A 15480-nucleotide genomic window follows, 5' to 3' on the forward strand; every position below is an offset into this window, starting at 1 on the left:
TAGTTTCAATTGTCTTGCCCATTTCTTGCACAATATAAGAAGTTGTTAAATGTGTTAAATCAATGAAATTATTACTTATTATAGTACTCATACTAACCAGCTCTGCTGAATTTTGGTGGTTTTAGGTGTACAAATTTTGAGAATATCTGTATATTAATATATATTTTAATAAAAATGTGATTGCTATTTCAGTTATTCAAATACTGGTATGTCACCTATTAACTAGAGATGAATGTTTTTATTACTTCAGTATTTTAGATTAATATTTTCTCTTTTTCTCTTTGACGAAAGTATTTTCTCATTTCTTATCTAGAGTTGATATGTTTTTGTTTGTTTGTTGTTTTTACTTTTTTTTTTTTTATGCCAGGTGGTTGTGAGAGCTTTGATAAAAACAACTTTACCTGCTGTGAATGTGTTTCTGGTTTGCCTGATGATCTGGCTGACTTTTAGCATCATGGGAGTATACTTATTTGCTGGCACATTCTATAGCTGCATTGATACAAAAAGTAGAGAAAAACTTCCTGCAACCCAAGTCATAAATATGAGTGCATGTGAAAATCTTGTAGCTAATGACTCCATGTCATGGGAGAACAAAATAATGAATTTTGATAATGTTGGAAATAGTTTCCTTTCATTGCTTCAAGTAGTAAGTACAGTTTTATTTTTTTCAATCAATTATGTGACCATACCTATTGTAAGTGAGCATAAAGGGCAAAAGCTAAATTATTGATAGAGTGGGTTACGGAGTATTTTAGCAATTGTGAAATATGAGCTACATGTTGTGGAAACTACTGTAGCCATCTAATTTGGAGAGACAAAAGTGAAAAACAGCCCCCACTCCACTGGGAGAAAGAAATAAAGGTGAGATTGATAGAGGAAATGGCAAATACTGGTCAAACATATATCCTTTGCCACTGATCAGGTAATAGAATCACAACTCTTTGGTCTGACAGTACCAAACAGTTGGTTACTATTGCTTGTTTTTTTGTTGGTTTATTTGCTTTTTATTTAGTTTTTTTCAGGACTAGTTTCTCAGTGATCCAACATCTACCAAATGTGAGGAGATAAATCATTTCTCGTTTAGCTGGACCCTTAGAAAAGCATATATGTAACAATTATAGATGTAATTGTTATGCTGAAAGCATAAGCATACATTTATCTCTCAAATTTTTGAATCTTAAATTATTTTTAAAGTTATTAACAATAAATCTAAGAAGTTTTAGTTAGCAGACAACATAAATGTACTAATGAAAATGGTAATGGTCTCAGTTACACAGTATATTGAAATATGCCCAGCCTTACTAATAAAATATTTTAGTATATTTACCTTATATTTACCTTTAATTTAACACAAACTATAATGTTTCCATAATATTTAAAGACATGCCATTTTTTTTTACAGGCAACATTTAATGGATGGATGGATATTATGTATGCAGCAGTTGATTCTGTTGGTGTAAGTACAATATCATCTTAGAGCCATTGTTAAGATTCAAGCAGTCATTTATTTTTCCATTTTTATTGAGAAATTGACCCACATTACTGTGTAAGTTTAAGATTTAATACATAATGGTTTAATTTATGTATATTGTAAAAGAATTACCACAGTAGGTTCAGCTAATACCTATATTTTCATAGATATAAAATATCAAGAAAAAATAAAATAAGGAAAATGCTTCCTTTTTGTGATGAGAGTACATCTTTGAATTTACTCTGTATATAGCATATAATAGTATTAGCTATAGTCATCATCTATACTGTGCTGTACATTGTTTCTTACTTATTACTTATTTATCTTATAACTGACAATTTCTTCCTTTGACCACCTTTCTCCAATCCCTTTTCCACCTACCCTAAACCCTGGTAACCATTAGTCTTATTTCTTTTTCTGTTTGGTTTTGAGATTATTTTGTTTTGTTTTTTATATTCCACCTATTAGTAAAATCATGCAGTATTTGTTTTTCTTTGTCATATTTATTTGGCTTAGCATATTGCCTTCAAGATCCAGCCATATTGATAAAAATGGTAGATTTCCTCCTTTAATTCCACTATATGTGTGTGTATATATGTGTGTATATGCTTGTATATGTATATATATTTGTGTATATGTATGTGTATATTGAATTTCTGGATCATTTGGTAGCTCTATATTTAATTTCTTGAAGGATCCTCCATTCTGTTTCTATAATGGCTGGGCCAATTTATAATCCCATCAACAGTGTACAATGATTCGGTTTTCTACAAACCCATAGTAATATTTGTTATTTCTTACCTTTTTGATGATAGTGACATTTCCTTGTAGCTTTAATTTGCATCTTAAGTATATGCTTTTGTGTATTATTGATCTTTTATATATCTTCTTTTAAAAAACGTCTACTCAGTTCCTTTGCCCAATTCTAATTGGGTTATTTGTTTTTCAGCTATTTAATTGTTTAAGTTTTAAACCTTTTTTCAAATATATACTTTGAAATACTTTCCCCATTCCATACTGTCTTTTCACTACGTTGATGATTTATGTTGATATGTGGAAGCTTTTTAGTTCCATGTAGTACTACTTGTTTACTTTTTATTCTGTTGTGCTTTCCATGTCATATTCAAAAAATCATTACCATGACCCATATCAAAGAATTTTATTCATATTTTCTTCTAGTAGTTTCTTGGTTTCAGTTTTTACATTTATGACTCTAATCTACTTCGAGCTGACTTTTCTTATTGAGGTAACATTGGCTTACAATGTTGCATAAGATTTAGAAGTATAGGTTCACCCCTTTCAGGTGCTGTTACCATTACCATATGCACTACAAACACACTCATAATGTTCCTTACCATCTGCTCTACTTTTCATCCCCTTGTACTCTGGTAGACTAAGTCCTAACACCATCTTTCTGACTTATTTCACTTAGTATAATATCCTCCAGTTCCATCCATGCTTTTACAAATGACAGGAGTATATCATTTGCACAGCAGATTTAAAAAATGGGCAAAAGAACTAAATAGACATTCTTCAAGAGAATACATCCAGGTGACCAACAGGGACATGAAAAAATACTCATCATCACATCATCAGAGAAATACAAATCAAGCCACAATGAGATACCACCTCCTACCTGTGAGAATGACTCACATCAAAAAGATCAGAAACAGCAAGTGTTGGTGAGGCTGGGGGGTGGGGTCAGAACACCATTGGTGAGAATGTAAACTAGTACAGCTTCTATGGAAAAAACAGTATGTAGGCTCTCAAGACTATAAAAAGTGGATCACCATATGATCCAGCAATTCCAATCTGAGATGTCTACCTAAAGAATATAAAAACAATAATTCAAAAGGGTAGATGCATCCCTATGTTTTTTTGCAGCACTATTTACTATAACCATACTATGGGAAAAAACTAATTACCTGTAGACAGTTTAGTGGATTAGGAAGATGTGGTAGAAACTGCACAATGGAATACTACTCAGCTATTAAAAAGATAAGTTCAAGCTAATTTTGTGTGAATGCTATACAATATGGGACTAGCATTTTTTTAAACATGTGAATACTAAAATATCTCTGTATCAGTTTATTGAAAGGTCTGTTTTTTATTGATTCCCCTGTCAAGTATCAGTTGACCATTATGCTTGGGTTTGTTTCTGGGCTCCTGATTCTGTTCCATTGATCTGTTTCTCCATTTTTATGTCAGTATCATAATGTCTGTATGGCTATAGCATTAACTTTATAGAATAGCTTTAAATCAGGACATTTTGTGCCTCCTGATGTCCTTCTTATTATTTCTTTGCTCAAGGAAAGTAATTTTTGTAACTCAACAACATGATACCAACAATAACTATATAACTATCATGGGAAAAAAATGCTATGGAAGGCTGTAATTACATACATTTCTTATTGAGCATTTCATGGACAATGAAATCCTTCCAGGATTATATACAATGACAACCCGAATAGGCCCATTTGAAGGATTACTAGACCTATAAAAATGATTAAACCAATCTAATAAACTTTAAAATCCAAATAGGTAATGCAATAATCTCTCTTTAACAAAGAGGAAACTTAACCTCAGATTTGTATTTTAAAAAATCAGTATCAGTATCAGGCCCTCCCTGGTGGCTCAGCAGGTTAAGGCAGCACTAAAAAGCTAAAGCCACTTCACAAGAGTCCAATCCCTCCTCTGGAGGTGATCCACAGGGCCCGGCAGACCTCTCCTGACCTGCCTGCTGCTTCCCGCAGCAGTGTGCTTAGTTGATCTGCCTGTTCTGCTCCCCACTCTGTCTCTGGTGAATCCTCTCAGTGCCCCTGTGCCTCTGACCTGTACCTCAGTTCTCTATGCATAAATAAATAAACCTTAAAAAAAAAACCTTTAAAAAAGTATCAAAATTTTGCTTATTTTCACTTTAAATTTTATTTGTAAACACTATTTTTGGAGCAGTTTCAGATTTAAAAAAAAATAGAGAGGAAACTACATTTTCCACAGCCCCTGGACTCACACATGCAGAGATTCTTCCATTATTAACATCACTCATTGGGATGGTACCTTTCTTTTTCACCAAGTATGAGCCTACATTAATACATCATAATCAAGAGAAATCTATAGTTTACCTTATGGGTTCCTCGATGTTGTACATTCCATGAGTCTGGACAAATACATAATGGCATAGATATAGCATCTCCCTATCATAAAGATTCAAGGAATTTACATTGCCTTGAAAATCTTCTATGCTGTTCTCATTTGCTTATTTATTTTTTAACAACTTTTAGGTAACAGAGCAACCTCGTTTTGAACATCATATCTACATGTATTATTACTTTATCAACTTTATTATCATTGGATTATTTCTTCCTCTGAGCATGCTGACTGGTGCTATCATTGCTAATTTTAACAAGCACAAAGTAAAGATAAGTATGATTATTCTTTATTCATCAATGCTGAGATCATCAAGCACATTTGCAAAATGTCCTGCTTCAAATAATTCATTTGGACTCAGCTGAATGACATTTTTATTTGGTATTTATCTAAAATAATGATTGATGCTTCTACATGTTGATAAATGCAACTAAAATGTCTATATTCTCATTTTTTCCCCTATTCAAATGTAAAAATTTAGGGCCTTCCCTGGTGGTGCTGAGCTTTTGAGTTCAGTCCCCTGACCAGGGAGATGACCCACATGGCGTGGCAGACCTCTCCTAACCTGTCCACTGCTCCCCTCAGCAGTGCACTTTGTATATCTGCCTATTCTGCTCCCCACTCTGTCTCTGGTGAATTCTCGGCACCTCTGGCCTGTACCCTAGTTCTGTATGCATACATAATAAATCTTTAAAAAATGTAAAAGTTAAAAAAATACAAATATTTCTGTATCTATATTTGTAAATAATGAGGCATTGAAAATAATCTGCTCAAATTTGTGAATTTCAAGGAAAAAAAACAATACTTTTATATTCTGATATATTCAAAGCCTTCAAGGTCATAGCCAGCATAGATTTCTTTATCATTTGAAGTAACTTTTCCTGCTAAAAGTAGAGAAAGTCATAAATTCTACTTGCATGGCCAAAATAGAAATAAGTAAGAAATCAGAGGTGGAATTCTTTGGTATTTGGTGTCATCTCCAGACACCCATCAGGGCTTCTACAAATGCAAATCCCTAAAAAAGTATAAATTTATTTTAGTCAGAAAGATCTTCTTTCTGTTAGATATAGCAAAGCCTTCTGAAAAATCAAAAAAATTAATAGTTTAATTTTGAAATTCTAGTTTGAGCATTGTCATCAAAGTTTAGTCATGTGCAAAATCTGGTAAACAAGGCATACTGAGTCTGCCCTAATGAGATGACATTTGAAAAAAATAATCAGTGATCAAATATGCTTTTGATTGGATGCTTCCACTTCCTAAGGCCTTAAACTATTAGTAGACGGAACAACATAGTAGTATTTGCTATGGCCTTCAAATTGGTGAACTTTGTCAATATTAACAGATGAATTCGCGTTAAGAGAAAACTCTTGAGCTCCTAGATTAATACAGCCTTAACTATTCAACTTTTATTCACTGTATGTATTTTGTATAAAATACTGAAATCAGCACTAAAAACACAAAAATGAATAAACCTTAGAAAATACTATGAAGAAGTAAGCATAATATTTATAAAAGTTATATTCTAATATATTTTGAAAATAAAGCGATATGTGAATATCAACAACACATATATAACCAATTCTATCTTTCTAACTTATTAAAGCACCTTTACATTAGATTTTCACTCCAACCTTTCTTCATCAATTTTTCCTACTGTTTTTTTCCTTTGCCTCTCTTTAACAAGAGGTAGTCCTTCATATGATGACAAGTTAAAGATTTATCACTCACAGAAAATTCATCCAAAAATAATACCAGTTTATGTTCTGTCTTCCATGTGGATTTTAATACAGGAAGTCAGACATGCTTGAATGTAATTGTGTTGCTTGATTTCATTGCAGTTAATCCTCTTTTTGAAAAGATTAAATCAAACATTTCCAAGCTGTATATTAATGTAAAGTGAAATTTGTATTTAAAATGATCTTTTGCTTTTGTGTCTTTACCAAGGAAACTCGAATATCTTTATAACAGCACAACAGAAGAAACAATACCGTGCACTGAAGAGACTCATGTATGAGGATTCTCAAAAACCAATACCTCGCCCAGGAGTAAGCAAACACCTAGGTTTTCATAAATTTCAAAAAAAGCAAGAAGTATTATTCTTCAGACAAAATTTATAAATTATGTTCACTGACAAAGCTTTTTATGCTCTTGTTGATTTTTACTATTAGCTAATAATTATAGTTTGGTAAAAACTTACACATTCACTATATTTGTATTTATTCTGGGAAGTGGTTACAAATCTAAAGGGGTGTGTGTGTGTGTGTGTGCACGCGTGCGCGCGCATGTGCCCGGGCCACTGTGTATGTGCAAGCATGATTGTTTGTCTCTGTATCCTGTTAATGAGACATTTATATATGTTTTCTTATCCACAGAACAAGTTCCAAGGATTGATCTATGATTTGGTAACAAGTCAAGTTTTTAATATCATCGTTATGATTTTTATCTGTTGTCAAGCCATACCCATTATGCTAGAAAGTGACGAACAGAGTCCAAACATGGACATTGCTCTCTACTGGATTAACTTAATTTTACTTATACTATACACTGGAGAATGTGTATTGAAGCTCATTGCTTTCCGTTGTTACTATTTCACCATTGGATGGAATGTTTTTGATTTTATGGTGGTCATTTTCTCTATTACAGGTAAGAACTTGTTTAGTCGGAATTTCATTTATAGTATAAAAAACAGGCAAGCTCTAACTCAGAAGATATTAAGTGTCTTCTGAGATGAAGTATCAATAAGCAAAACAGGTAGGGACCCTTTTTATTTCTAACAGGAATGCCTCACATTTTTTTTAATCACACATGTACATATATCTCACAGATAGAATATTATTTAAATATTTCTTGCATTTAATAACATAGATTGTACTTCACAGCTTACCAGGTAAATGCTTAATTACCCATTCAGTACATCATAGATGTTATTTTTCCAGGTGACATTCTTATCTTTATATACCTTCTTAGGCTCACTATAATTCTCTTCCCCCTAATTTCTAAAACCATTTGCAATGTTCATCGTACTGGCGTTCTAGGTTTTAATGATGCCACTAGTTTTCTCTTACTCAAAGATCTCAGTCCTTTATTTAACAAATATATCTGATTATCTTCTGCAAGTAAATATGATTTTATATACAAATAATTCATTAGTAAACAAGATGGACATAACTCCTCTCTAATCAACATCTATAATTGAGTAAAGAATACATTTAGCTAACTAGTTTATTTTACTGCAGTGTCTTTAAGGTTTTATGATAAGGGAAGAGGGACTGCAGCAACACAACAAAGTGAGGAATAAGTAGGCAGTAAGTAGAGGTCAAAGAAAACTTCATGGAAGAAGCAAATATCTAAACAGATTGGATAAGCAGGTAGTTGAGTAGAAGCTGTAGTGTAAAAGCATATTAGACAGCTATAAGTGTGTTTTCTTCCTCCTTTTAAGCTGTATGCTATAATATAAACCCCATTAGAGTAGGGACAATATTCAATTGTTTATGAATAAAGAAATTGTGGAGTATACATTCAATGGAATACTATGCAGCTATTACAAAGATGTAGATAGACTGCCTGACTGCTTTCAGAAAATACACTCATTCAGTTTTAACCAAAGCAGTGCAACTATATAAGTAAGCACAAGAAAATAATAAGGAAGTAATAGACAAGAGGAGACTGGTAGGAAGAAAACAGAGGAATTAAAGAACCTTGTGAGATTAAAGTAAGAACTACTTAATAAAAGGTAGAAAAGAAAAGAAATTTGGAATCAGAGAAAAAGCTATTCTAATTTGTGATCTCTGAAGATCAGATATCCTTGTCCTAGAATATAGCCAGTGATATGTATGATTAAAAAACATGAAGGAGATTATTAAAGCTAAGAAAGTCGAAGACTGAGAAACTGGCATTTGAATGGATTAAAATAAGTGCTGAGGTTGAAAAGGAAATAGTGAACTAAGAACTAGTCTTCAAGGAATACGAATGAGAGGGAACATATGATCACAGACAAAGGAATGGTAGGAGAGGAAGCACTTGTATGACATGATCCACAAGGTGTCAGAAAGTTTTCTTTTTTCTTTATAAAAATGGTGAGAAGGAAAAGCACCTGGGAATCCAAATGGAAAGAAAAATGTTTGTTTACTCCATCTTTCTACCCTGAAAAAATATGGAGTGGTAAAGAATCAACTGTCTATACTTGAGATTTACTAAATTTGCTAGAAATGTGAAACATAATATTCCAAATTTAAAGCATAGCATGTCATTTATCTCTCATTCCCAGGAGAGATTCCTGGGAGTCTCTCTTCCCCTACCTTCTCAAATCAAAATGGGTCACATCTCATGTTCTTCAGGGAACATCCCTTATGCTTTGTGTGGTAATTACAACTTCCCTTGTTTTATAGTTAGGTCTCTCGCTTCCCTAGTTTCTTCATTAATCTATCACTAACAGAAGTTCTAGGTACAGACTCATTTATTCAATTCACATTTTAAGTCCTTATGGGCCCAAATACTATTTATGAAATAACTTGTAATTTATGAATCACTGAATACCAGATAGTTTGTACTTATCAGCTAGGTCTTTTTAGCTTGTACTGTTTAAATATCTACATACATATTTAGTATATATGGTTCTGTGATTCATCTTCATATGTTTGTATAATACTGTAATTAGGTATCCAGTAAAGACTGGATTGAACTAAAGTTCTTGATACAACTGTAGTCAGAAGCAAAACATGACTATCTTCTTATGTCATGGATTCGTGCCATTTATGATCCAGAAGAACTTGCTCTATATTATTCTTAGGATTATGGCACAAGAATTCTCTTCTAAATCTTCTTAGATACTCTAATCATTGCTACAATTAATATTTGGCTAACTCAAACTTCTAATATGGCTAACTGTTGTATGAAAATGATTAATAAGATGATCTTAGTGCATAGAATGAAACAAATTGCAGTACAATGTATGTTGCTCTAATTATATTTGCATAACTTTATTGTCTACTTTAACCTTTTTTCACACCAAGGAATATTTCTGCCAATGATGGTAGGATCCTACCTTGTACCTCCTTTCCTTATGCAAGTGATACGTCTCTTAAGGATCATCCACATCCTGCGTCCTGGGAAAGGACCAAAGATGTTCCACGACCTGATGCTCCCTTTGATGCTGTCCCTCCCAGCATTGTTGAATATCAGCCTTCTCATCTTTCTGATCATGTTTGTCTATGCCATCTGCGGAATGTACAACTTTGCTTATGTTAAAAAGGAAGCCGGAATTAACGATGTGTCCAACTTTGAAACCTTTGGCAGTAGTTTACTCTGTCTTTTCCAAGTTACAATATTTGCTGGTTGGGATGGGATGCTCTTTGCTATTTTCAACAGTAAATGGTCTGGCTGTGATCCTGATAAAATTAACCCTGGGACTCAGGTTCAAGGAGATTGTGGTAACCCCTTAGTTGGAATTATTTATTTTGTCAGTTACATCCTTATATCATGGATGATCATTGTAAATATGTACATCATTGTTGTCCTCGAGTTTTTAAATATTGCTTCTAAAAAAAGAGCCAAGACACTGAGTGAAGATGATTTTAGGAAGTTCTTTCAGGTATGGAAGAGGTTTGATCCTGATAAGACCCAGTACATAGATTCTAGCAAGCTTTCAGATTTTGCAGCTGCTCTTGATCCTCCTCTTTTCATGGCAAAACCAAACAAGGGCCAGCTCCTTGCCATGGATCTTCCTATGGCTGTTGGAGACAGGATTCACTGCCTTGATATATTACTTGCTTTTACAAAGCGAGTTATGGGTAAAGATGGGAGGATGGAGAAAGTTCTTTCAGAGATAGAATCTGGGTTTGTGTTAGCCAACCCTTTTAAGATCACATATGAGCCAATTACAACCACATTGAAGCGAAAACAAGAGGCAGTCTCAGCCACCATCATTCAGCGTGCTTATAAAAACTATCGCTTAAGGCAGAATGACAGAAACACATCAGAGATTCAAACACTTGATAGTGACAGGGAAGTTCAAGCTACCAAAGAAGGTGCCTATTTTCACAAAGTTGAGGGAAATGCAGCTACTCAAAGTAAGTTCTAATACACCTACCACATCTTCACATATCCCAAACTGCCGAAATTTTAAATGAGATATAAAAGCAAAGATCAGAGAAAATAAGATCTCACTTAATTGTTTATAACCTATGGAAGTTTATAAGATTTCATGCAAATTTACTTTTTACCCCAGCTATTCAATCTAACCAGGACAAATTTAGTCCAACCAAAACAAATCCTTAATAACCCTGCACCGAGTCACAATGGGTTAAAATTGCCCATTGATAATCCAGTGTTTTTCTCTCTGTGGCTTATATAGAGTTTGCCTCCTCTTGAGAATGGGGAGATGCTGATAGAACTGTAACAAAAGGGTCTTCCTTACATATTTTCTATGGCCTTTAACTTGAAGGACTCAGTCTCACTAATAGGATGTAGTTACAAGTAAACAAGTAGCTTGTTAATGTGATATGATATTAAAAAAAAAAAAGTGTTGGTGTTGTGCTACAGACCATTCAATCCTAAACTTGCCAAGGCAGATGCCAATTAGGGGAAGTGAAGGGAACTTCTTAAAAAGGCCTTTCGGATCAGTCCCAGAGATTCTTGGGCTGATTCAAATCAGGTTAGGAAAAGATAGGAACCCTATTTCTGTTTTTTGTTTTGTTTGGGGGTAGGGAGAACTTGGTACTGGAAATTAATGCTGATTGCATTCCTAGTTCCTCTTCTCTTTGACTCGCTTCACAAAAGCTCCAGCTCTTCCCTGGGATGGATGCCTAAGACAAGAAGCATTAAGAGAACTATCGCTATGGCTACATTTTCTCACTTAAGTGTTAAAAAAAAATTACATTTACTAAAATGATATTATAATACAAAGTGCTTAACTCAAGTTTTACCTTGTTATAAAAGGTATCCATAATTTAACATTGAGTTAAATATAGTATGTCATAGTATGAATTAGAAGAGTCAAGAAATACCATAATCTTTAGGGTTTTCCAGTGTCTTGATCCTTATTTGGGAATCTGTGCACTTTAAACTGATTTTCACTGTACTTTATGGTCTTATATAGTTTAGAGAAAAAAAAAATTGTCACTCAAATTGTGAGGGCTGTGAACTAAGAAACGAAAGTGCATGTTTGGTGGTGGTATTTTATAAGGTTAACATGTTACTTTTTCACTTCACATTCATTTTTTTCAAGAATTTTTTGTTTTTATATCTTAAAAACTTACTTTGTAAATTGTTATATGCTTGAAAAACTTTAAAATACTAAACATTAGCTGTCACTATTGAAATTATTTTTAAAAGATACATACAAATTGTTTTTTTAATTATTCATAAAAATTCAATCCCCTATATTCTTATAGTTTGAAATTCTGATATTTATTCCATTTGTATGGAGATTGATTTCAATGTGCCTACAGAGTCTTAAAGGATTCAATAAGGAAAATATCTACATTGTGTACTTCATTGACAAGCTTTTAATATGTTACATAGCTTTCAATATCACTTAAATATCAGCAATTGTATTTTATTATGAACGCATGATATTAAGCCTTAATATTATAATCTAACAATTTCTGCTTCACAGAAATTTATTAACCCAACCAAGATGCCTTTGGGGGATCCCCTAAGCAAATGTAATTTCAGGGCTCTGTTTCTTTCTCTAAATGTCCCTTCCCCTTCTCTTCCCGTCCTCCATTATATGATGGGACAGATGGAGGAAGCAGTGTTAACTTGGTGACATGGGGACAGCTGGTGCTTTATCTTAGCTTCTCAGTTTTCTATACTTTAACGTGGAGACTGCTTATGATGCTTAAAGTGAATAATGACTTGCATTTATAGATTCTATAAAATCTGTGTGCTTACCTTAGTTTAAAATTACAGCTTTCATTTGTAAACCGTTTGCCATTATCCTTCCAAAAACTGTAAAAAATAAATATTTTTAACAAAGCCTTACAATATATTCTTTTTAAATATTCAAGAAAATAATAAATATGACCTGTTAACCACATCAAGTGTTGTTTTTTCCCCCTATTGATTCATTAGGTTTGCAACTTGTTTAACAAGAGCTTTTAAAGCTGAGCTTTTTTCAATCTCAAAATTTATTTATTTTTTAATGGTTTATTTATGCATGCAGAACTGAAGTACAGGCCAGAGGTGCAGGGGTGATGAGAGGATTCACCAGAGACAGAGTGGGGAGCAGAACAGGCAGATGGATGAAGTACACTGCTGAGTAGAAGCAGTGGGCAAGACAGGAGAGGTCTGCTGGCCATGTGGGTCACCTCTGGGGCAGGATAGAACTCTCACCGTGCAATGCTGCGCTTTAACCCATTGGGCCACATGGGAGGGCCCCAGTTTCAAAATTTAAAACTGGTAACACTTAAGCTGCACTTTTTTGTTAAAAATAACAAGGTTGCTGGGCCCTCCCTGGTGGCGCAGCTGATTAAAGCATAGCGCTAAGAAGCTAAAACCACTTCTGCATGAGTTTGATCCCACCCGAGAGGTGATCCACATGGCACGGCAGACCTCTCCTGACCCGCCTGCTGCTCCCTTCAGCAGTGTACTTCATCCATCTGCCTTTCTGCTCCCCAGTCTGTCTCTGTGAATCCTCTCACCAGTCCCTGCACCTCTGACCTGTACCCCAGTTCTGTATGCATAGATAAATAAATCTTTAAAAAAAAATAACAAAGTTACTGAGCTTACCAGAAACCTGTACACATTTACAACCTGTGCAAAGCACTCCTCTTATCAAAGCATAATGTTGTCTACTAGATATATCTCAATAATATTAGTATTTGCTTTATGGAAAATAATGCTGAAGTTAACTATCAATATTTACTTCCTTAATTTTTTTTCTAGTTTTCATTTATACATATAACACTTTGAGAAGGTGTTAAAGATATTGGTAACAGCTACTATTTTTAAAGTAGATTATTAAGCCTGGACTTGTGATAAGTTACTATCATGCATGAAATCAACTGCTCACAACGCATGAAACAATGGTAACCTTTGTTTTATAGATGAAAAATCAGGCTTAGAAAAATTATGAGTTCTTACAGTATACAAAACTTTTCAGGGAGAGGGCATGGAGTCCAAACCAGGTTTTAGTTCCAGAGCCTTGATATTTAAACATTCTGTACAATAAGTGCCTAATAACTTGGGTAGAGACAGAGTGTGTTTATGATTAATTAAATCAGGAAAACTGCTGGTATAGTTCAGTCCAAATTCTAAGGCCTAAGACCAGGGGGGTCATGGTGAAACTACCTGTCTAAGATCAAAGGCCTAAGAAGGGGAGAAGAGTCACCCCAATTATAATTGTGAATTTGTCTATTTTTCTTTTCAGCACTATCAGATTTTGTTATATGAATTTTGAAGCTCTGCTATTTGGTGTTGCCACATTCTGATTTACAGGATGACCAAACATATTTGCTATATTTTACAGTTCACAATTCCCAAAAGCTTGGAATTTTTTAAACAATATCAGTGTCTTTTTCCAAGTTAATGAGATGACATTTGGGGCAGCAGCTCCATAAAGTGTTGGTTGCCAGAAGAACCTACCAAGTGATTAGAGGATGGGAACTTCTTCACCATCCTTACATGCCATGAGGGGAAAGTGGCTGGAAGTTGAGTTTAATTGCCAATCAGCAAATAATAAATCAATCATGCCTATATAATGATACCTCATAAAAGTATAGACAGAAAGTCTCTGGAGAGATTTCAGGTTGATGGACATGTTGAGATTTGGAGACAGTGGACTTCTTGGAAAGGCCATGGAAGCTCCAAATTTTACCTTCTGCCTTGCCCTATTCCTGTCCTCCATCTAGCTATTCCTTAGTTATATTTTTTGTAATGAATCAATAATCAAGTGAGTTCATGGATTTCTTGAGTTCTGTGTACCATTCTAAAAATTAATCAAACTTCTGTTTGATAGTGGGTTGGTTAAAAACACAGATAAATATATGAGCTTATGACTCTCCCCTGAAGTCTAAGTAGAGGATCCTGGGGAGCTCTAGCATGTAGCCAAATGGTCAGAAGCTCAGGTGGGAACCTGGGCAGGCTTTTTATCTGGTGTCTGAATTAAAGAATGGAGACTTGAGTCCTTAACCAGTGGAAGCTGATGCTATTTCTGAAGCATTGCCAGAATTGAGGTGAATTATTGGATACCCTGCTAGTGTCTAAGAATTACCTGTTGATTAGGGGAAAGTCTAAACACACCCACATTGCAAGTGAGTTGCAACCCACCAGTAGTGCACACACTACATATTTAGGATTGTTATTTCTTCCTGGGGCAATTCTTTATCAATGTATAATGTCTCTGGTAATTTTCCTTGTCTCTGGTAATTTTCTTTGCTCTGAAACTACTACTTTACCAGACATTAATATGGTAAATGTTTTATTGTTTTTGATTTAGGTTTGCATGATATATATTTCATCCTTTATTTTCAACAGGCATGTGTCATTTAAGTTGAAGTGGTTGCATGTAGCAAGATGCATCTAGGTTATATTTTTTAACCCAGGTTTATAGATGTATTTAGAACACATTTACATTGAAGGTAATTATTGATATGTTAGCAATAAAAAGTTGACATTGATTTGTTTCCTTTTTGTTTTCACTGGTCTATTTATCTTATTTCTCTTTTTTTGCTTTCATACAAAATACTTAAATATATTTTAGGATATGACTTGGCTTTTATTTTTAAGGCTTTTGAATATTTTTGCTAGAGGTTTTTCTAAGTATCCACACCACTACAGCAATAGCATGTTCTCTGGTGTTTAAACCTAAATAATTTTTGTAAGTAGTTCAATGGAGGGCATTACAGTCTAATATGATACCC

General features: G+C 34.0%; 1 protein-coding gene across 1 annotated transcript in view; it reads left to right on the forward strand.

The window, feature by feature from the left end:
- The window catches only part of SCN7A (sodium channel, voltage gated, type VII alpha subunit), a 78371-nt gene extending 65789 nt beyond the window's left edge, over positions 1–12582 (forward strand). The window contains exons 20-25 of the mRNA XM_012727112.1: positions 368–646; positions 1403–1456; positions 4753–4890; positions 6559–6663; positions 6991–7261; positions 9631–12582. Of these exons, the coding sequence (XP_012582566.1) occupies positions 368–646; positions 1403–1456; positions 4753–4890; positions 6559–6663; positions 6991–7261; positions 9631–10697 (1914 nt within the window). The 3' untranslated portion in view covers positions 10698–12582. The remainder of the gene's footprint in view (positions 1–367; positions 647–1402; positions 1457–4752; positions 4891–6558; positions 6664–6990; positions 7262–9630) is intronic.
- The last annotated feature ends 2898 nt before the right edge of the window (positions 12583–15480 follow it).

This window comes from Condylura cristata, unplaced genomic scaffold (genome assembly GCF_000260355.1).
Source record: "Condylura cristata isolate star-nosed mole 26May11 unplaced genomic scaffold, ConCri1.0 scaffold00002, whole genome shotgun sequence".
NCBI lineage: Eukaryota > Metazoa > Chordata > Mammalia > Eulipotyphla > Talpidae > Condylura > Condylura cristata.